Here is a 20,604-nt window from a genome sequence, read left to right on the forward strand (position 1 = left end):
ACTCTAGCCTCAATACTCTGATCTTGATCACTGAATTACCCTGTCTGGTAGTTTCCCAGTACACAACGAGTTCTCAAAAGTATTTGTTGAGTGAATGCAGCTGAATGTGAGTGAATCAAGTTATATGTTAGTCCAATCAATTTTCTAATACAACTGGGTGCGCAACTGTATACCATTCCTATTACAACAAAAAGGCTTGAACAATGAGATCATTTATAAAATATATAACTGGTATATGAGATAGATTTGCACAATACCTGATTCTAAATTTGTAATTTGCAAATCACAAATCTATAGTTATGTTGTTAATCCATCCTTTGTCTTAATCCCTTGTCCTAAACTGTCGAGAGACCACCTGGAATCTTGGCTTGGACTCTGTTATGTGGTTACACGTGCTAATATAGGCTCTCCCTGCACACAAACGTTGTCAAACCCTCTTCAGTCCAGGAGCTGTAGTGGCCAGGGAAGCTAGCGTGGCTGCATTTGTTTCATGTAGTTATAAATGACCCCAAATGCAGAGAGACACTATGTTGCCCATGAGGCCTATCCACCTTCAGTCCTTTATACTCTAAAACCAGGAGAAGAGGTTGACAGATGACGTGTTCTCCGTGGCTGCAAATATGCTTAGTCAGCACCATCACTAGCCGGATGAGTGGAAAAGTTGAAATACCTAGCACGCGTTACCTCCTTACCGTAAAAGACATAGGATCCCTACCCAAGGATAAAGCAATACAAACACACAAACAACCCTAAACCAAATTTATCAATGACCCCGTTCCGTTCTTCCGTTCTTTTGTGCAAAGACTGGGGTGGTTAAAGTAGGCTGGTTGTTTTTAAGATGCTTTTAGCCAAATGCAAAGCTATCTTCGGAAATGTTCTTTGTCCTCATGTATCGCGCAGACTCTGGCTAATTACTAAGAGGCTGAGAAACGTGCACCTGGGGTGGGGGTGGGGGTGATATTGCCCGTCCCACGGGGAATAAACTGGCACCGCTCGAAATAAAGCTCCGGAGCCAATGTGTCGCCTCGGCACGCGGGATTGGCGGCCTCAGCCGTGACGTGACCTGGGCGGGCCGAGTCGGTTTGCGACAGTGGCAGCGGGTCCCGGCCCGAGGATCCGAGAGGAAACCCACAGCGCAGCCCGGGTCCGCGCACCCCTTCTCCGCCAGCCGAAAGGTCCTTTTCTTCCCTACGCGCCTCGCCCGCGCCCCCGAGCTTCGGTACCTAATCCTGGCGCGGGTTTGGACCCGGGACCCGTGGTCCCCTGCTGAATTAGGACTCCCCAGCGTGAGGGCGGCTGGGGATGCCGCGGTTTGGCCTGCGGGAGCGGGGCGGGCGCGGAGCTTCCCGGGAGGGTGGCCGATCTGTGCAGAGCCGAGGCGGGATTCTCTTTTCAGCTCGCTCTGTCCAGGCCGCTGCTCCAGCCACGGCTCCCGCAGAGCGCGCGAGGAGAGCGGCGGAAGGTACGCCAGCCCTCGGGGAGATGCAACAAATGAGGGCGATCCAAGTTGCTGGGCCTGAACCCTCAGTGCTGCGGGAGGGGTCCCCGGAGCGCTTGACGCTGCTCGAGCAACTAACTTCACTTCTCCCGCCGCTGGGGAATTGGGAGGGGGAGAGGTGCAGAGGGCTTGGAGAAGGGCTTGCAATGAATTCTTCCATGAAAACTTTTTCCTCCCGGAGCATGAAAGTCTGCGTGCTCACAGTAGGACACACAGAAGGCCGGGGTGGGGCGAGGGGTGGAAATCACGCCTGGCCGATGGCGAGGGGAAGGCGATTTGCATTGCGAGTTGCAGCGCCCCGCAGACCGTGTGGCCGCTAAGCAGGCGGGCTGAGCGCTGAGATTTGGAGAAGTGGGAGCTGCTCGGGTGGGGGCGTCCCGCGGAGAGTCGGCCACTAGGTGTTCGTTTCCTTTCACTTCCTAAGGCAGCTGCTCAATATGAGGAGGAGAGCCGGGCTTAGGCGGAGCGGCCTGATTCCCCGGGTCTGAGCGCCCACCCACCGCCTCCGCCCGGACTTCCCGGACGCTCTTGTGCTTGAGCCATGTGTGCCTGGTGACCAGGCGGCGTGGGGAGCCTCGGACTTGAGACTTCGGGAAGGAATGCTGGTTAGTTTTGAGTGACTTGGGGAGAGTGAAGAAACCCCAAAATGGAGGACTTCCCTACCAGGACCTACGGCACCAGTGGTCTGGACAACAGACCTCTGTTCGGAGAGACGTCCGCCAAGGTGAGTGCGGACCGGGACTCCGGTCTGGGCGTGTGTCTGTGTGTCTGACTCTTTGCCCTCCCGCTCAGAGTCCTGGCTGGGCCCTCTGCGGCCCCAGAAGGCACTTGTAGAGAGAAGGCTGGTTCTTCAACCCCGTTTCCATCTCAGGATGTTTCCCTGCCACTCTGCTCCTTCTTTGGGACGGGGTTGGCCAAGATCCTTGAAGGCCGGGGGTGGAGAAAAGTTCAGAAAGTTCTAGGCTGTTGGGGGCCCTTCAGTGGAGTGCGGAAGCCCCTGGTTTGGGGGTTGGGGGGTGGGAGATGAAGGTGTGTATGAAGTTTGCATTTAGGCATATCCAGCTGGAGTGCTAACCTTCAAGAGGCTTCAAATGTGCGCCTGAGGCTCTGGTAAGAAAGAGCCGGCAGACGTGCTTCTGATTACTGTTTATCTAGAGGCATTAAGGATTGCTGCTAAGGCAGCCAAGCAAATAAAAGAGAAGAGGCGTGAAATGGGAGTTTCTTTGTTGGAGTTTTTTACAGGAAATGATCAGAGGGTCTCTGGACCCTAACAAGCTATATAGTACCTTACTTTAGGTTTTTAAAAAGTATGTTTTCTTACAAGCTTAATCATGTGATGTTCCAGGCCAGTAATTGAAGAGAGCTCTTTTTCAAGTACTCAGCGTTTACTAAGCATTACTCTTTTGAGTTGTTTGGGCAAGATTAGCCTGTTTGTCTTTTTTTGTTTTGTTTTGTTTTTCACCTAGAAAGTGGCATTGGTAATCTTTGACCCTTGGCAAATTGCTTTCAGCCTCTCAAAAATTGGGGCACAGAGCTTCTTGGGTTTCTCAGCTTTGGCAGGACCTGTAGTAGAAAAGATAGGGAACTTATACACCCAGCAGTGTGGGGCAGAGCCCTGAATTTGGAAGCTGCCAACCTGCTGCAGGGCTGCTACTTTACTTTATAAAACTCCATGTGGATTTTGCCTTCCTGTAAAGTGTCTTAATAAGAAAATATTTTAAGCTTGATCTCTAGGGAGATGCACTTTGTTTATCTTCTGGCTTTGCATTATCCCCGCCCACAGTGCACCTGGTTTGAGAAGCATGGTTCTAGTCCAGTAGATATTTCTATTTTTGCTAACATTTTTGAGCATTATGTGCTAGGCCCTGGGAGTCCAAGGAACCCAATTAGGTGAAGAAAATATGTAAATAAATGTGATGCGGTTGGATCTCTGCTATTATGGGACACCGAGGGAGTATGTTGGGGTAAGAGGAGAAACTGGTCATTTTTATTTGGGAAGCTTGGGGAAGACCTTAGAGCAGGGGTCTCCAAACCCTGGGCTGTGGACCGGTACTGGTCTGTGGCCTTTTAGGAACTGGGCTGCACAGCAGGAGGTGAATGGCAGGCTAGGCAGCGAAGCTCCATCTGTATTTGCAGCTGCTCCCTAGTGCTAGCATCACCGCCTCAGCTCCACCTCAGATCATGAGGCATTAGATTCTCATAGGAGCACCTGTCCCTGGTGCCAAAAAGGTTGGGGATTGCTGCAGAGGATGGCTTCTCCATTCAGTCTCTGGTAGCCTTGGGCTTTCAGATATGAGTGCCCCTAAATTGGGATTTGGCTAGAAGGGAATATGGGGTCTGGAGAGTGGAGGCAGCTTGCTGCTTGAAGGAGTTGGACCCAGGGCATCTGGCTGCCCCGCCTTTTTGAGAGCGAAGAGGTTCACTGTTTCCTCCCTAACCCCGGCCATGCCCTGGTGCACAGATTGGGGTTCTGGGTGATGCGAACTTTCTGATCTCATTTAACCCCATAGCCCATGAGTACTGAGGTATATGACTTGGTAATGGGCTTGTTGATTTATATAGACACTTAGAAATATCGATATTTTCTGACTTGCTTGGGCCTAAATAGTCAATGACTGACTGTAAGTTTCCTATTGCCTGTGATCCACTTGAAATCCATCCAGAAACCTCACTATTCCAAATATGTCTCTGTTTATTGCTTACTTATTTAGTCCAAGAGAATATAGCCCTGACACTACTTAGGCAGCTTTAGGCATTGTAACAGTAGATTCACCTTCTCAGAGCTCACTTCGGCTCCCTCTGTGGGTTTGACAGAATGACTGGACACAGAGAAATTGTGTAGAATGGAGAGAGGAGAGAGACCCCTGTTCTGGGGGTGGAGAAAACATCATTTTTTTTTCTCATAAATTGAGGTGCCAGACCTAAAGAAGGAGAGGCATCCTTCTTTGAAGACAGCAGATGATTTTATTGAGGACCTGAAGTGGGCAAGGCAGAAACTGCCAGAGCGGGTAGATTCCTGGGCACCTTGAGAACCCCTTCAGTGTTCCTAGTTTGCATGTAGTGTTCCTAGTTTGCTCTTTTTCAGATGCCAGAAAACTGGCCACAACAGCCACTTTACAGTGGAAACTTAATATTAGTGAACTACCACTTCTGAGGAAAAAATCCAGAAAGGGGAAAACCCACTTCCTGCTGTAGTCTGACAGATCTTCTGTACTCTTATATTTGCCTAATAACAAATAATCATGTATAACCTCTCAATTTTAAATCTAGAAAGGACTAGAGCTTTAGATTTAGTCCGTAACTTTAAGGCAAAGATTACTGAAGCCCACAGAGTAGAGAAGCGTCTGGAGTGAAATCGTTTGCTCAGTGCGGGTAATGGGTAATATGCGAGGCATTCAGCTTTCCTTCGATCCCCAGATTCCTTTGTAAGATGAGCATTGCCATTCCAAGTTTAGAACTGAGGAACCTGAACCACAAAGCAGGCTACTTGTTCAGTCACACAACTCGCTCTCCTCTGGTGGTTTCACCAGAGGCCCATTCCATGAGTTGACTGGGGTAGTAAATAGTAAATTATATGGCTTGTGTCACATATTTCTAAAAGCACTATAGACATTCATATACCTATTGCCCTTTCACAGGAAATAGGTGAAGTGGTTCACCCAAACTCATGGAGTGAGTGAAAGATCGTGGAATCTAGAACAATAAATATATCACCCAGTGGATCCTGAGCTGCACCCTCGTGGGCAATCCCTGAGGGAACGTATGTCTTCATTTGTACTCACATGTATGGTTTCAGTTATTGAACTCCAAATTTATTCAATCTTTAGCGTATTTAGGAATAACTTTACAGATAGAGTCATGGAGCAAAGAGCAAAGTGAAACAGTTCTCTATCGTTACATAAATACCAAAGGAGTAAGGGACAAAAAAAGAAAGATGTTCATTTTTTCTAAGAAATATCTCCCTCATTCTTTAACAGCTTTAGAATTACCTGTTGCTAAGTGGGCTGTCTTATGCGTGCTGGTCAGGATGTCTGGATGCGTTTTCAGCCATCCCCCTTTCTGGGATAAGTACCTCTTTCAGGTGAAAAAGTGTGGCACAAATGCCACAATAATACAATACATTTGAGGCTTCTAAGCCTGTGCTGTAGCTTAGCATTTTCTAAAGGAGCACTGTCCAATGGAAATATAATGTGAGCCATATATATGATTTTAAATGTCCTAGTAGCCATATTAAGAAGTATGAGGTGAAAATTAATTTTAACTCCATACATCCAAATACTGTCATCCAATATATAAATCAAAATACTGTCATTTCATTATATAACCAATACAAAAAGTGGAGATATTTTTACTTTTTTTTTTTTCCATACTAAGCCTTTGAAATTCAGTGTGTATTTTTCACCTGTAGCCCATCTCAGTTTGGACCAGCCACATTTCTGGTGCTCAGTAACCACACGTAGCTATTCCTACCATATCAGACAGTGCAATTATAAGCAAGTGAATTATTAGTTATGGTGGTTCCATAGTCACGGTTATGAAACATTTCTTTACTGTGGGACTCTCAGAACCTTTAATATGCTAATTTTCATTGGGACTTTAGTTGGAACACTAACCTGTACTATTTTGGTGGCTTTGCCATTTAGTGCTGGCACAACGCCCTGCCCAGTTCTTACTTCCACCCTAGGAGCATTCATGAGATAAGTTTCGGCAGAAGATCCTTTGGGAAATGTTACTCTAGGAAGCTCCGTCCCCTTTTCCTCCCTTCCCTCCTCTGTGTGAACTAGAACCTGGAGTTACCTGCCCCCTTCTGCTCTTGCCCAGGGCTGCCTTTAAAAGTTTGCTTAGGACGACACAGTTGGGGCCATCTTTCTGTCTTTGAAATGGTTGGGCATTGTTATCCTCAGGGCTTATGAGGCAGTCTTGATTTGCTAGCTGATTGCCAGATCATCTGAAAACAGTTTCAGCCAGTCTAGACTGGTAAACCTAGGAGGGGAGGAGGAGAATGGCTGTCTTTCAGGGACAAAGCAAATTAGAACACTGCACTTGGTGGAAGGTGGTTCCCAGACCAGCCTGTTGATTTTCACTGATCACCAAATAGGGATTCATCCTCTAAGAAGGGTGGTGACATTTCTTGTCTTTTTATTCCTGCTTGGATGTGATATAAGAACATTAAGTGACTTTGGAGGAAGGCACACACACTGAACTCGGATAATATGAGGGGTGGGAGGGAAATCTTTTGTGTAGAGGGCAAAGTAGTAAGCCCTGAGGCTCAGATCTTTCATTTTATGGCAAAAGTACTAAAGTACTTTCCCTGCATCCTGTGGGGGGAGGGGAAAAGGCAAATAAATAAAAATGGTTAAAAACAACCTATAGTCCAATTCCAGCAATTCAAACTTAGGGCTTTTGGCTTCTGCAAATAAGAGTGTTAAGATTAGAGTGCTACTTTTTGTCTTTTTTGGGAGTGGGGGGTTTGGGGATTGCTGCTTTATTAACAACAAAGCTGTGGTTCAGATTGTTGTGCGCCTGCCGCCTCTGCCCAGAGCCCCAAAGGCTGTGTCCTCCCAGGAGTGCAGGCTTCTAGCTTCTTTCCTTTGACAGAGCTTCTGGGTGATCCTCTGAGCACAACTCCTGTCTTCCTCAAAGGAGAGCTGGCCACCCAAGGGACTGGATCAGTTGTCCCCTTGCCTCTCCAGCCTGTCAAACCACGTTAGTTGCCGTTTCTTGTGCTGGAAAAACCGTTCAGGCTGATGGATACCATGACTTTTTTCTTTCCTATTCTAATTTGTGTTTTCTCCCTGCCCACAGAGCAGAGGACTGGTGATCTCTGGGGATTGGGCTCAGGCATTTTTTCTTTTTTTTTGAAAGCCCCTCAGAGGATACTGGTGTGAAGGGAGAGCTGACATCTGCTGGTCTCACCCTGGCTCTATAGGAGTCCAGTCCCGGATGGCACCTCTCCACTGATTCCCTTCCTTTAGCTGCCTCCCTGCTCTTGGCAAATGTTGTTCTCCTTTCTGTAGCATCCTGTCTTCTCCAAATATCTGCATTCTGCTCAGTTTACTTCGCTGCCTTAGAACCTTCCTTACAACCCAGCCTGCATCCATAGTTTCCTGCTAGGAGCCTGGCCGTCAGAGATGCCCCCAGCACTTCTTGTGCTGTGAGGGATTTATAAAATCTTATGTCCTGACAAGACTATAAGCTCCTGGAGGGGAGGAGCCAGTCGCCTCATTTCTATAGTCTTTCTAGCACTAGGCACAGTGCCTTGCCCAGTTCTTGATTTTATGTATATTAAGTTTAAAGCGAAGTGACAATTTAATATCACCAAAAAATAACTTTCATTTTTAAGGGACAATAGGAGGAACCTATAGTAGGAGGGGCTGGCGTTCAGAAACCTGGAATGCTGATACCAAAATAGGAAATGGTGTTTCAGGCTCTCCTGCAATTAAAGTCATCACTCGACCTTCTTCTTGCTGGACCTCAGCAAGAAGGCCAGTAGTAAACGTAATAGGATATTGTATAAAAATACTTAAAATGAGGCCTGGCATCTCACAAGCAGATGTTCTGCTGAATTTTCCTCTCTATAGATGTGGTTTTCGCAGGTCAGTAGTAATAAGCTGGGTCTACTGAAATGAGTCATTTTTTTCTTAGCATTAGTCCATAGGCCATGTATAGGTATAGTGACCATGTTATCTGAACTGCCATAGGGACATGTGGGTTGACAAACTTGAGAGTCAACCCACTGTTGGAGTGATGGAATGCATTTGAAATTGGGGCTGCCCTGTAAGTTGGGGTCAGGGCATGGCACCAGCTCAGCTCCTACTCATCTCTGAGGAGCCTAATCTCACTGGTAAGACGCACATTAGATGTAGTAGAAATAACACTAATACCATATTAGCAGCCATTTACCAGTTCGCTATTAAATATTAGTTACTCTGGTCTAGGCGCTTTACGTGTGTTATCTTGTAATCCTTAGAGCAACCCTGTGTGTTTGACCATTTACAAATATGGACGTTTAGGCTTACTAGTTAAGTGACTTATGCAAGGCACAGGCAGGTCTGTCAGGCTTCTGACCTCACAGTCCTTGCAACATGCTTCCTGTTCTGAAGATCAGCACATAAAAGTCAGGCACTTCCTTTGGGTACCAGTTCTAGGGATCATTTGTCCTTTAAACATGTAGAATAGGTTTGTTTTCTACTTTTACTGTGATCTGATTTCCATAAGTGATACTTCAATGAAAAGAATATATTTCAAGTGCATGTATCTCTGAAAAAGAGAATCTGGCAGGATGGGTATACAAAAATATTCACAATTGAAAGATAACTTCAAAATATTAAATAAGGAAAATATTTAAAAATGTCTGTGCATTTACTTTGTCTAGATAGAAACGAGGGAAAAGTTGGTGTTCAGGTCTGCATGTAGCTAGCAGTGGAGGTCATGGCGGGGCACTTGAGAGTTCACAGTGTGAAAGTCGTAGAGTGTGGGTGTGCCTGCATTCTCATAAATCTTTTCTCATGCATTCTTCTGGCACAGTTCAATCTAGTGTTTCTTTGGCAAGTCTCAGAACAGTAGTACCTGTGATCAGAGAAAAGGTGTCCCATTGCTCTCCATCCAGTGGATGCTGGATGTCCCTAGGGTTGCCCCTGGTGACATCGTGAGTCAGAGCCTTGTAGTTCTGGTTTTTTGCTTCAGCTGGGCCCAAACCTTTTTTTGCATCTCACATCCTTTTGGTTTATTTCTAGAGGGCTGCCTCTTTGGCAGCTGACCAGGCCATTTCCAGAGCTTTCCTGACAAGAAGTTTTCCACTGTGATTTGGAAGAAGAAAAGAAAAATCATTTCTGAGAATCAGCCTTTTATGGTATTGGAACCCTTAAGTTTGATGAAGAAATGCAGAACTTTGGCCATAAAATTGTAGGATGTGGCTCAAGGGTCTGAATCTCTCCCTCCAGCTTAACAGAGGTTGGAAGCGGCACCCTTTGCACATGTAATGCATGCCGACTACATTGCCTTTTTTTCTCTCTCCCTCACAGGAGAAGATAATCACTGTCTTCAGTGACCTGAAGAACGTGTGGGCTAGGGAGGATAAGTGCTGAATTTAAAATGGGATTGAGCCCTATAATAAAATGATGAGCAAAGTGCCAGGAAGCATGGAGAAAGGGAATAATTCTACCGGGGCCATCAGATCAGAGGGCTTTTGAGTCTTAGACCTAGAAGCAGGAATAAGATTTTCGACAGGAGGAGGTGCTTGGGCATCCCAAGCAGGAGGTCCAGCTGTGTCAAAGGGGTGGAACAGGAAGATATAGGAAGCAGCGAGGGAATGTGAGTGCTCCACTGTGATGGGAGTCTAGAACCGGGGAGGCATGGTCAGAAGAAAAGTGAGGCCGAGTGAAGAGGCTTGAATGCTGTGCTAAGGAGTATAATTTTCTTGTGGAGACTGTAGGTTGTTGAGTGCTTCTATGTATTCAATTATTTTATTCAATTATTAATCATGTGCATATTATCCCAGGAAATATGCTATGTACTAGATGGTATATCTTTTCTCATGGAGCATATATGTACTGCAGAGAAGATAGGCATCGAAACAAATCCTCCTTCTTCTCTCTCCCTTCCTTACTAAGCTTCAGTCATCCTGGCCTTCTTTTTTTCTTCTCGTTCCCAAGCTCACTTCTGCCTCAGGGCCTTTACACTTGCTGCACTGGCTTGTTTGCAGTACCCTTCTCTCAGATCTTTCCATGTCTCATTCTTCTCTCTTATAAAGGCCCCTGCTCAAATGTCACCCATCCTCAGAGAGGATTCCCTTTCTCCACCCTGGTCACTCATTTACTCTTTTTATTTTCTTCCTAACTTCGTAACACTTATGTCAAAAGAGTGGAGAATGAATACTTAACATCAAAGTTGGAAGCAGGATGGATGGAAGGCTCTTCTAATGTTGGAGGGTGTTGAGATTTTGGGGCAAGAGATGGACTTCCTGAGGGAGAGATTCAACATAAAAATGAGGACGGAGATGATTAATCGAGCCAAGGAATGGGTGCAGGATTGGCTGAGAAGCTGGTCACCTCATCCTCTTCAGGCTGGAAGGAATGAAATGGGGAAGGATTTTCCTCTTTTTTGTGCCATCTTTTTTTTTCTAAGAATTTCTGCTGGTGTATAGGCTTCAAGAGTGGGATCGGAAACCTGAGTTGAGGTGCTTCTAACCACTTTCTGGAGAGATACAGGGACGGTCAACCCAAAATAAAAGGCTATGGAAGTACAGTGAAGGCCCAGCTCAAAACGTGAATTTGTAGTAAACTCAGTTTCTTCTTTTAGCTAATATTTGAGCATCTAATATATGATGGGCACTGGGGCTGGCAGAGAGAAATGACCAATACTCTCTACCCTCTAATATGGTGGCACCTTTGTACAATCAGAAGAAGGTTATCTCTTTGGGTAGTGGCAGCTCTCACAGTCACATGGCTTGACTTTGTCTGAATTAAAAAAAGGTGTTCCTGCCTCTGGGCAGATGCAGGCCTGTGCCGGGGTGCACAGCTTGGAGAGTGCGGCATTGGGCTGGATTTCAGCTGTACAGCCATGCGCAGTGTCCCAGAATCTGAGTATAAGCATGGCAGACCTGGTCCTTAGCCTCTGAGACCTTACAGTAGAGAAGAGGAGACAGATGTGTAAACTGGCAGGTAGGACAGTTTAAAGGTTTCACAGGAAGGCTTGGTGCTGGAGCATAGAATTGGTTGGGGCTTGAGGGTGACTCGGGCCTGGGTTTTCAAAGCATCAAGAGCAGATGAACACACGTACCAGAGAGTCTTACGTGTGTTGTTGAAACTGCTGACTCCATGGTTAGAGATTGGTGGGGAGCCCCTCAAATGAGAGCTTTGGTGCAACAAATTGGGATGATCTAGTCAGTGGGTGTGTGCGAAGACCAGATTCAGGGCAGTAGAGGAGCAGGTTTGAAGAAGGGGGATTTGGCAAAGCAGGTGCTGAAATAATTGAGGTAACTGTGAAGAAGAAAGGAAGAAGTTGGCATGAGACTGCCCAGGGACATATGTTTCAAAAATAAAGGACGTTTATTCCATTCAGGTTGCTCTAACAAAATACTGCAGACTGGGTGACTTATAGACACAACAAACATTTCCTTCTCAAGGTTCTGGAGGCTGGAAGTCTGAGGTCAGGGTGCCAGCATGGTAGGGTGAGGGCCTTTTTCTGGGTTGTAGACTCTTACTGCATCATCACATGGTAGAAGGGGCTAGGGAGCTCTCTGGAGCCTCTTTTGTAAGGGCATTAATCTCATGCATGACCTAAGCACCGCCCAAAAGCCCCACCTCCTAATGCATCTGTCAAATTGGGAGTGTGGCATGTCAGCCATCTTACCTCCCACCCAACATCTTACTCTTTCGGGAACATTATAGCTTCAGCTTCTCTGTGGATCAGTATAAGAAATGACTGTGTGAAGTAGTTGCACTTTCTTTGTTCCTGTGTTTGTACAGATGCATGCAGCAAACTCTTTTTAGACCCAAGAGAGGTTTGTTTCTTCTAGTGATCCAGCGTGCTTATTTTTCTTAGTGAGACCTTGTAAACCCCGTTGTACTTTCCACTTGGCTGCCAGGAGTCTTAGTGCTAACATTTGAATTTAAAGCATGAAAGTTTTCTTAGTGAAAATTTTTTCTATAAATTCTCCTTTCCATTCCCCAAACCCTTTTACAATTTTTTCTTGCTCTTTTCATTAAATGGATTAAGATTTTACTATAGTAGCACAAGCCCTTAAATACATTTTGGAAGTGGGCAAAACATAAATTGCTGTGGAAATGGAAGGTAAAACATGATTTTACTTATTAGCATCTCAAACTGGCTGGAACCAGCTCGTTTCCAGGTTGCTGAGGACAAATGCCAGCTTTTGGTATTTTGGGATGTTACTGCCATTTTCCTCCCAGAGCCATCATTAAGTCACCTAAACATTTGAAATGAGTTTGGAGTTCTCTGTCTTGTTATCAAGATGCTGGCTAATGACTGACCAAACAAGTCTGGGGGCTCCTCTGCTTTTTGATTGCTGAGGAGTTGGCTTTCTACTCTGGCCCCAATACTGATGATCCAGAGCCATAAATTATTAAATCAGGAAGGGACCAGATAGCATTTGATTTGATAGACCCAAATGGCTTAAGAGATCCTTTTAAAGTCACATAGCTATCCAGTGTCAGAACTCTGATGAGAAACTTGGTTTTTTAACTCTTATTTCAGGGACGACATGTATTGGTGTAAGGATTCTTAGACTTTTGAACTGCTCATTAGGCTTGCTTTTTGCAAAGAGCTTTGGATAGGTTTTGCCACTACCTGGCAGTATGACCTTGGGCCAGTCAGGCTCATTGAACCTAGTTACTCATTGGTGAATGGAGACAGGGTATTCGTTACTTGCTTCACAGGGTTACCGTCTCCCGTCCTAGGTATAAACCATTTGCATGTATGTCCATCTTTTTCTCCTTTCTTTTTTCAAAAGAAGGTCAAGATGTGATTCCTTTGGCAGACTGATCCCAGCCCTTTCCTCTCAGCTCTCATGCAACTTGCTCAACTTTCCGCTATCTCCATTTGCCTGATTTTTTTTTTTTTTTTGGTAACAGCTGCGCTTTTGTTTTTCCTGGGGTTCTTGTGTGAAGTTTCTTCTTCATGAACCACCTTTTCTTGTTCATCTGCTAGTCTTTGTTCAGGTTTGACTTTTCTCTGAGTCTCTCCCTGACTGCCCAAGGTACCTCACTTTGTTTCTTCTTAGTGCCCTCTTATGCTCTGGATAGTATAAACTTCTGGAGGCTGGAGATGGTTTTGTTACATTTGCATCTGGAATATAGTAGATAATTTTTTTCTAGTTTCGTTGAAATATAATTGAGATAGTTTAAATGAATAAATAAATGACATATGAGGTAACATCAGAATTCCTCTCAAAACCATACATGTATGTATATTTTTATGTTCATGTGCTCATGTATGCATGTATGAGTTCTCTCTCAACCTGGTGGTATTTGTCTTTGGGAAAGGCATCCTGATTCCCTTTCCTGTCCTCTCTGCAGGTAAGGATCAAGGCTGACTCTGGTCCTGTCAACCCTCCTTGCTTGGCGAGTGAAAATAAGACATAGTATAAGGTTTAAAGCTCTGAGTGGGGAGAATAGTTTTGGTAGATGGAAATCGGATAGTAGTAAAACTGGGGAGAAGACCGAGCTAATTTCTGTGAGAAATTGAAATAACCGAGTTAATAGAGACTGGCTATAGAAGTGGAAACCTGAGTTTCAGTTCATTCCATAAACAGCAAAGTTTAAATGCAGTATTCTCTTTTCTTCACATACTCTATTTCCGATTTGGGGTTTATTCTAAAACTCTCCTCTGAAATGCTATTTAACTGGCTATTTAATTATTCTGTTATTCATTTACTTTTGGGGACTGGAGCTGGAGGAGCTGCTGAAGCTCTGAAAGATAATCCCTGGGTCCAGGGAGGGGACTGTACAGTATGAACTTCTCCGTCTTCAAAATTGTTTAGTTTAGACTCTAAACTTTATAGTGCTTCCCAAATTTAAATGTACACACAAATCATCGAGGATCTTTGTTAAGTTGCAGATTCTAATTCAGTAGGTCTGGGGCAAGGCCCAAGATTCTGCATTTCTCACGGACTTCTAGATGAGACCAATGCTCCTGCGCCCAGACCACGCCTTGTGTAGCAAGCGCTTAGAAGGTGGCCTTCCAGAGTCAACTCTGTTGTTTCTTTGGCCTGGATTCATGGTTACTTTGATAACAGAAGGCCTGAAGCCAAGGCCTTGGCTTAGAGAAAGAAAACCCGTGAGAAATGCTCTGCCATATCCTAAAGAGTTCACCCCATTTTGGGAGTCCCAGAGAGACTGCATTATAATAGAGTAGCTGATATTCATGAAGATGTCTTGGAATTCCATTTGAACTGTCTAGAAGGTAAGCAGGAAAGTATTCATTCAAATTTAGATATATTTTCATGGATGATTAAAACCAGTTAGGTTTATATGGATAAGTTCAATAATCTGTAAAAAAATCACTTATGAGAAAATGTTCATTCCTGGAAGATAAATGCTTTATAGTAGTTTGCTAATAGGCTTTTTGAGGTGTCACTTGCCACTTGATGTCTTTGTTTAGGCCAGCAAGTAGCATTCTAGGTTGTTCTTCCAGTGAGCAGTGTATGTGTAATCTACTCTGTTGACATTGAATCCTGTCTCTGTCACTTATTGTTGACAACTTGCCGAGTTCTCAATTTGCCTGAGCCTGTTTTGCCATCTGTTAAGACCATTTCATCCCATGATTTTTTAGAAAAGATATTCAAAAACTCCTCGCATAGTTACTCTCCCTTCACCATTATTTTTACCCATGCTTTGATCTTGGTTGGCAACTTGCTGTGCTATTATTCTGAGACTAGTGATTCTTCTTGACCACCTGTCACCTGAACCTCTTCACTGGTTTCTTTCTATTGGTTAAGATAACTGTTGTGAGGTACACAGACCTTTGCAAACTTTTGTAAATCCCTGGAGCTCCTAAGGAGATGGGAACAGATATTCTTGACTTTTCAGAATAGACTAGAAGAGTTTAGTTGGACCTTTTTCACAAGGCAAAAAATAATGGGGCTCCCATTAATAGACTGTCTACATACACATTTATGTTACACACACACGTTTGTCTTGTATGGGAATAAGCTAATAGTGATAATTGATTATTTGCCTCTGGGTTCCTTTCCTAAAAATGGTCATTAATTTCAGACAAACTCCTGTGTGCTCTGTAGGCTTCCCTGACTTGGTGACAAGATTGGGTCTGAGGCTTCCTAGTTTAGTAAGGGTGTGGCTGGAGTCAGTTTCCTTTGTCCTCTATAACATCTGAATTGCTTTGGCCTTGGTCTGGAGAGTGGTTTGTCCTTGGTTAGATCAGGCACACCCAATATAGCTCTGGCTTTCCTTCTCTCTTCCTTTTCAGCTTGGCTGGCTGGCTGGCCTGCCTGCCTCTTTGGATTCTTATCTTTAGAGATAATTTGGAAATGAGTGTTTAGTTGTTGCACTGCTTGTTCCTGTACCTTTCCCATCTCTGAGCTTTCGTTTATTGGCTGCTTACATTCCATATCCTATTCTCTGCACACATTACCAAAGTCTCCAAGACCTATTCATTACTCAGCTTTGACTTCTCAGAAATAAGACTGCTTGGTATTCTCATTGGCCAGTTTCCTACCGTCTTAAACTCTTATGACCTTATTCTGTAATATGTATTACTAATATTACATTCGTAATATATAAAAAGTATTACTTTAACTTTTTAGTCCCTATAACTCAATTCAACCAGTGACCCTGATTTAGGAATTGTTTGTGTTACTTCTAACTTGCTGAATTAAAGGATTCTACTTTTGTTTATATATTTTAGACTTTTGCTATTAAGTAAGTGGAAAACCACTGGACAAGATGGTCTGAGATTCGTTTCCAGCCATGGCATTCATTCTATGATCCCTCTAGTGGTAGCATCTACTTTTTGATTAGACAAGGATACTTAAGCTGTATCACAAATAGGTCTACACTCATGATGGCACTTGACATCACATACGGTCTGGTTCCTGATACTTTTTACTAAGGCTTTGGGCTGGCCATCTCAGTGCCACTGTCCCTTTGCTTCATAAAATTTGTCAAGAGACCTTCTCCTAATTAGTTGTCCCCATCTTTCCCATTCTGGTGGCTTTGCCTTTCTGACAATTTTACGTCTGTATAAAGGGGGGCAGGATCTTTGTTTCTTTCATTCTAACCACCCAGTGCCTAGCTTTGTACTTTTCTGAAAGTGCTATAGATCCATCATATGGCTCAAATACTCTTTTCTGTTTCAGGATCGAATCATCAATTTAGTTGTTGGCAGCTTAACATCCTTACTGATTCTAGTAAGTATCTTTATTTTGTCTCACCCAGGCTCTTAGGCAAAGTTTTTAAAACTTTAGTACTGTGGTTCAATTAACTCCAAAAAAGTAATTAAATGGGGCCAGTGCATAAGCATGTGAAATATTCCAGTTATATTAATGCAATTTTATTACCACTTAAAACTGCAGTTTGTAACTAGAGTAGCTAAACTGATTTCCACCCTTAGCCCCAGTTGAGTATGTGTAGTACAAGTCAAACAGTTTTGTGAGTTTGCCTTGTTTGTTTGCCTAGTAGGTTTGTTATCAGTGGCTACCAGTAACTCCTTTCTGCACACAATTCACAACTCCCAATTTTTCCTGCTAATACCTTGCGTTTATTTTATTCTTAAAGTACATTTCCTTTTGGTTCAAAAAGATTTGGTCAGCATGTAGTAATTTTTCATCCCATATAATACAGCTTGGGGCTATCAAAATAAAATAAAAACAAAACTCTATTTCCCACATACTGAGAATGACATTTCTGTGGCACATTTTCATTAAATATAAGAAAATTTTAGTTAACTTTGTTTCCATGACTTAATATAAAGAATGGGTACATTGCTGTTATCTATGGGAGAAACAACTCTATAGGGCATTTGGAACTTATCTTTCAGTATTTTTCACGTTAAGCAAAAACAGTTTAACAAAAAGGTTGTAACTTTTCCCAATATAACCGTTAATCTCGGGAATGAGGTTGAAATGCTTCCTTTTTAATCTCTAACGAAGAGGTTATTTCTTGAGTTTAGCTAGATTTAACACTATGTTGTCTCCTTTCATAAAGGAGGAAAAGTTAGAAAAGAGGAAGTACTAAAAGAAATAACACAAGCATATTTACAAATATTTTATTAAATATATTACTGTTCCAGAAGGCAACTGTAGTGGTAGGTATCATTCTACGTGAGAGATTTTGTAATATACTGCCTAGACGCCAGCCTAACCAAGTCTTGGAATTACTCCTAAGGCCTGACATAATTTCTCTTCATACAGGTAACGCTGATCAGTGCTTTTGTTTTCCCTCAACTACCTCCAAAACCACTGAATATATTTTTTGCTGTCTGCATCTCTTTGAGTAGTATTACTGCCTGCATACTTGTGAGTACTGTTTAGAATTTAACTTGAGTATCCTCTCAGTGCCTGGGACAGATTCCCAGCCCTGGATCTGTCTATATGAAAGTTTCTTTAATTACAACTCTCACCTGCCAAGGGTGTCAGAATTCTCAATATTAATCGCAGGGCTTTCTTTAATTTTTTTCTTTTCTCCTAAATCCCAAAGGTGTAACACTAAAGTGAAACTGTTCCCTTGATAGGCTAAAAAAACAGAAGGAAAAAAATAGTTAAAAGACCTAGGTGGTGGTGGGGGGGGGCGGGAAAGCAAAAAACTTAGGTAGTGAAAGATTTAATTTACTTCTGTTCCTTCGAGGACTACCCGCAGGGCCCAGCAGGCTGAGAAATGCCATTGCTGCTCTTAAGGGAAGACGTATGGCACCCTGGATACATTTCTAATAATTACAAAACTAGTCTATTTCCATCTCTGCTTATCACCCCAAGTGAAAGTAATTAACACCAGTCTCCTGGGAAACCTAAAGCTGCAGTTGTATCCTTGTCACAAGAATGTTCACTTTTACTATAAAAAAGGCTTTCTTTTAGGTAAGGAAAACATAGGTGGTGGTGGATCTAAGCTGCGTACTGGCCTAGTGTTTAGCTGCTCATTAGTTGGCTGTTTCATTTCCTTTGAGGCAGAATCAAAACAGTAAACCCTTAAAAGCAATTGTTTTGACTCACATAGGGCTTAAATCATAATGGTAATGTGCTTATGAGTCAAAATTAAACGGGGATGGGGAAGGCTACTTCCATACTTCTAAGTCACTGATTCTGCTGTAGTCCTGACCTGAGGGAAGAAGAGGGCCAACCTACTTTGGGAGCCTTTGGACAGAGCTCCAAGAGATGCGCTCCTCCTACTCCCAACCAAAAGCCAGAAGTGACTAATAGTGAACTAGTTTAAACCAAATACATGCTCATGGAAGCCCAATATTGTATTGGCAGTCCAAACGTTATATTAAAGTTGTCCTCTCAGTACCTAAAAAAAAATTATATCTTTTACTCAAATATATTTTAAAAATGTCCAGAAGGTACATATTTTAGGTATGTAGTCTTGGTAGACACTCTGTTGTCTGAAAATAGAACAGAGTTAACTGAGAAAGCAGGAATAGGTATGATAACTTGGTACTACTTGAATTGTAAAAAATAAAAATTAAATTTTGGCTGCATTAGTTTCAGGAGTGTAGATTTTAATAACGTCTCATTTAGAGGGAAAATAATTAGTTGCATTTTAAATTTTAAATACTTGATCCAGTGACTATTACTTAAAACTTGTATTTAATTCTTCTTCTTTTAGATCTACTGGTATCGACAAGGAGACTTAGAACCGAAATTTAGAAATCTAATTTACTATATCTTATTTTCTATCATCATGCTATGTATATGTGCGAACCTGTACTTCCACGATGTGGGAAAGTGAGGCTGCCAAGGAGAAAATACTTACCAGGTCTCTTCAAAGCTATATATTAGGACTGTAAGTGCTGGATAAGGTATGCTGAAGAATCTCCTGCAGAAGTCTGATACATGATTTTCATGTAATTGTGAATCTAAATTCCCTCTTGCAAGGGAGACACATCATAGATCACGTTGCTTTTTGTTTAAGGAGCTGATGTTGCACTTAAACATTCCAACTCTTAAAGCTCAAATAGCACAAGTAATTTTCACTTTTGAGATTAAAATTTTTTATAATTAGATTGCATGGCGAAAGGCTATGTAACAATCAATCTTGCATTTTAAGACAAATATTCTTTTATTTCTGTTAAACTGAATATACAATTGTTCCCTAGGCAACCAACTTTTGCTTATAACTACAACTTAAGTTCACGTTAACAAAACACAGACAGTGAAAAGACAACTTTGATTGTGATGATCTAATTACAATAATAAATAAAATAATTTATACAATTTTTTTTTTTTTTTGTTGACTTTTCTATAGGGGTCATATGCATTAAAGCCCTAAGAGGCTAGTTTTGGTTTAACCTTCTCTAATATAGGAATGACTCTTGATTTGTTTCCTTTCATTACAGAAGCATTTTTTTTTTTAATTGCCTGAGAGGGAGAAGTTACTTTGTACCCTCACCAGCTAATGCACTAAGTGAATGGCAAACTCTGATACCCTCCTTAAATATTTTCTGGGTAATTTATATAGCAAAACATGTAAGAAAAGGTCATGGTATAGGACAGGGAACTTTACTTCCCTCCCATTTAATTTTACTTCAAAGTGCTAATTTTGTAAACTGATGACAACTGGTTCTGAGGGAAAATTCTACTTAGCTGTAGTGAATTTTCTTAACTCTTTTAATGCTTTCCTTTCTGCCCAGCTTAAATCAGCTCCCACCGCCAGCAATGGGTAAACCACAGGTAACTACCACAGTCACCTCGTAGGTCTGTGTCCTTGTATGCTGGTCAAGTCTCAAACTAATGATAATCTTTTTGAAGGTGGTCACTGGTAAGATCACGCTGATGTGACCTCTCTGAAATATAAATAGGCCTACCTGAGACAGGATAGAGATTCATGTCTCATCTTTAGAGATGAATATTACAGCTTTTAAAACAGAGTAGTTAAGCTTTGGTGATTTTAAACTTTTCTCAGTAGGTGAAGTGAATGAAATTCCCTGCTGACAAATGGCACTAATCACAGGGATCTATCTATGTAGTTAAGACCCCTTATACTCCACTCATCTACATGCTTTCATAAGACTAGAACTCAGATGATATATTTAAAGGAGGTAAAAAGTCATAGCAGCAACACTCTATGTGGCTTAAGCACTGTAGCTATTTAAAAGCCAGAGGAATGGTAAGTTAAACCTCTTGGGAGCTGCTCCTATTTCTTTGGAGATGTTGTAATTAACAGTGTGGCTTCTCTGCCTGAGCTACCTGTTTCTAAGAATTACTTAATGACAGTTTACCAAATCCTCAACATCCTTTGAGTCTTCTGAAACGGGACTGCCCAAAGATGATCCAATGATATTTGATTCTTCTCGATGATGTTGGAGTATGGGATCTGTAATGAGTTAAGTTTCAAGTTAGTCTTAAATGTATATATTCTTTAATTCATGTCAAGAATTTAAGTATTCTACCAAAGTGCAAAATTTAAGAAGACTAG

At 42.7% G+C, this 20,604-nt stretch overlaps 3 protein-coding genes across 8 annotated transcripts in view; 2 read left to right on the plus strand and 1 right to left on the minus strand.

Moving 5' to 3' along the window:
* The first annotated feature begins 1,921 nt into the window (after positions 1–1,921).
* TMEM243 (transmembrane protein 243) lies at positions 1,922–19,406 on the plus strand. Its single transcript, XM_039878229.1, has 4 exons — positions 1,922–2,222; positions 16,335–16,385; positions 17,388–17,492; positions 18,796–19,406. Exons 1-4 carry the CDS (start codon positions 2,145–2,147, stop codon positions 18,916–18,918), a joined length of 357 nt encoding a protein of 118 aa, XP_039734163.1. The 5' UTR covers positions 1,922–2,144; the 3' UTR covers positions 18,919–19,406.
* Positions 2,095–20,604, plus strand: part of ELAPOR2 (endosome-lysosome associated apoptosis and autophagy regulator family member 2) — a 299,011-nt gene continuing 280,501 nt past the window's right edge. The window contains exon 1 of the mRNA XM_039878221.1: positions 2,095–2,222. The gene's annotated coding sequence lies outside the window, so the exon portion shown is untranslated. The remainder of the gene's footprint in view (positions 2,223–20,604) is intronic.
* The window catches only part of DMTF1 (cyclin D binding myb like transcription factor 1), a 50,022-nt gene continuing 48,647 nt past the window's right edge, over positions 19,230–20,604 (minus strand). For 3 of the 6 annotated variants that reach the window (XM_039878225.1, XM_039878228.1, XM_039878222.1), the window contains one exon: positions 19,230–20,502. In XM_039878225.1, the coding sequence (XP_039734159.1) occupies positions 20,393–20,502 (110 nt within the window). In that variant the 3' untranslated portion in view covers positions 19,230–20,392. The remainder of the gene's footprint in view (positions 20,503–20,604) is intronic. The other 3 variants (XM_039878224.1, XM_039878227.1, XM_039878226.1) reach the window with 1 other exon arrangement.

This window comes from Pteropus medius, unplaced genomic scaffold (genome assembly GCF_902729225.1).
Source record: "Pteropus medius unplaced genomic scaffold, Ma_sr-lr_union100, whole genome shotgun sequence".
Lineage (NCBI taxonomy): Eukaryota > Metazoa > Chordata > Mammalia > Chiroptera > Pteropodidae > Pteropus > Pteropus medius.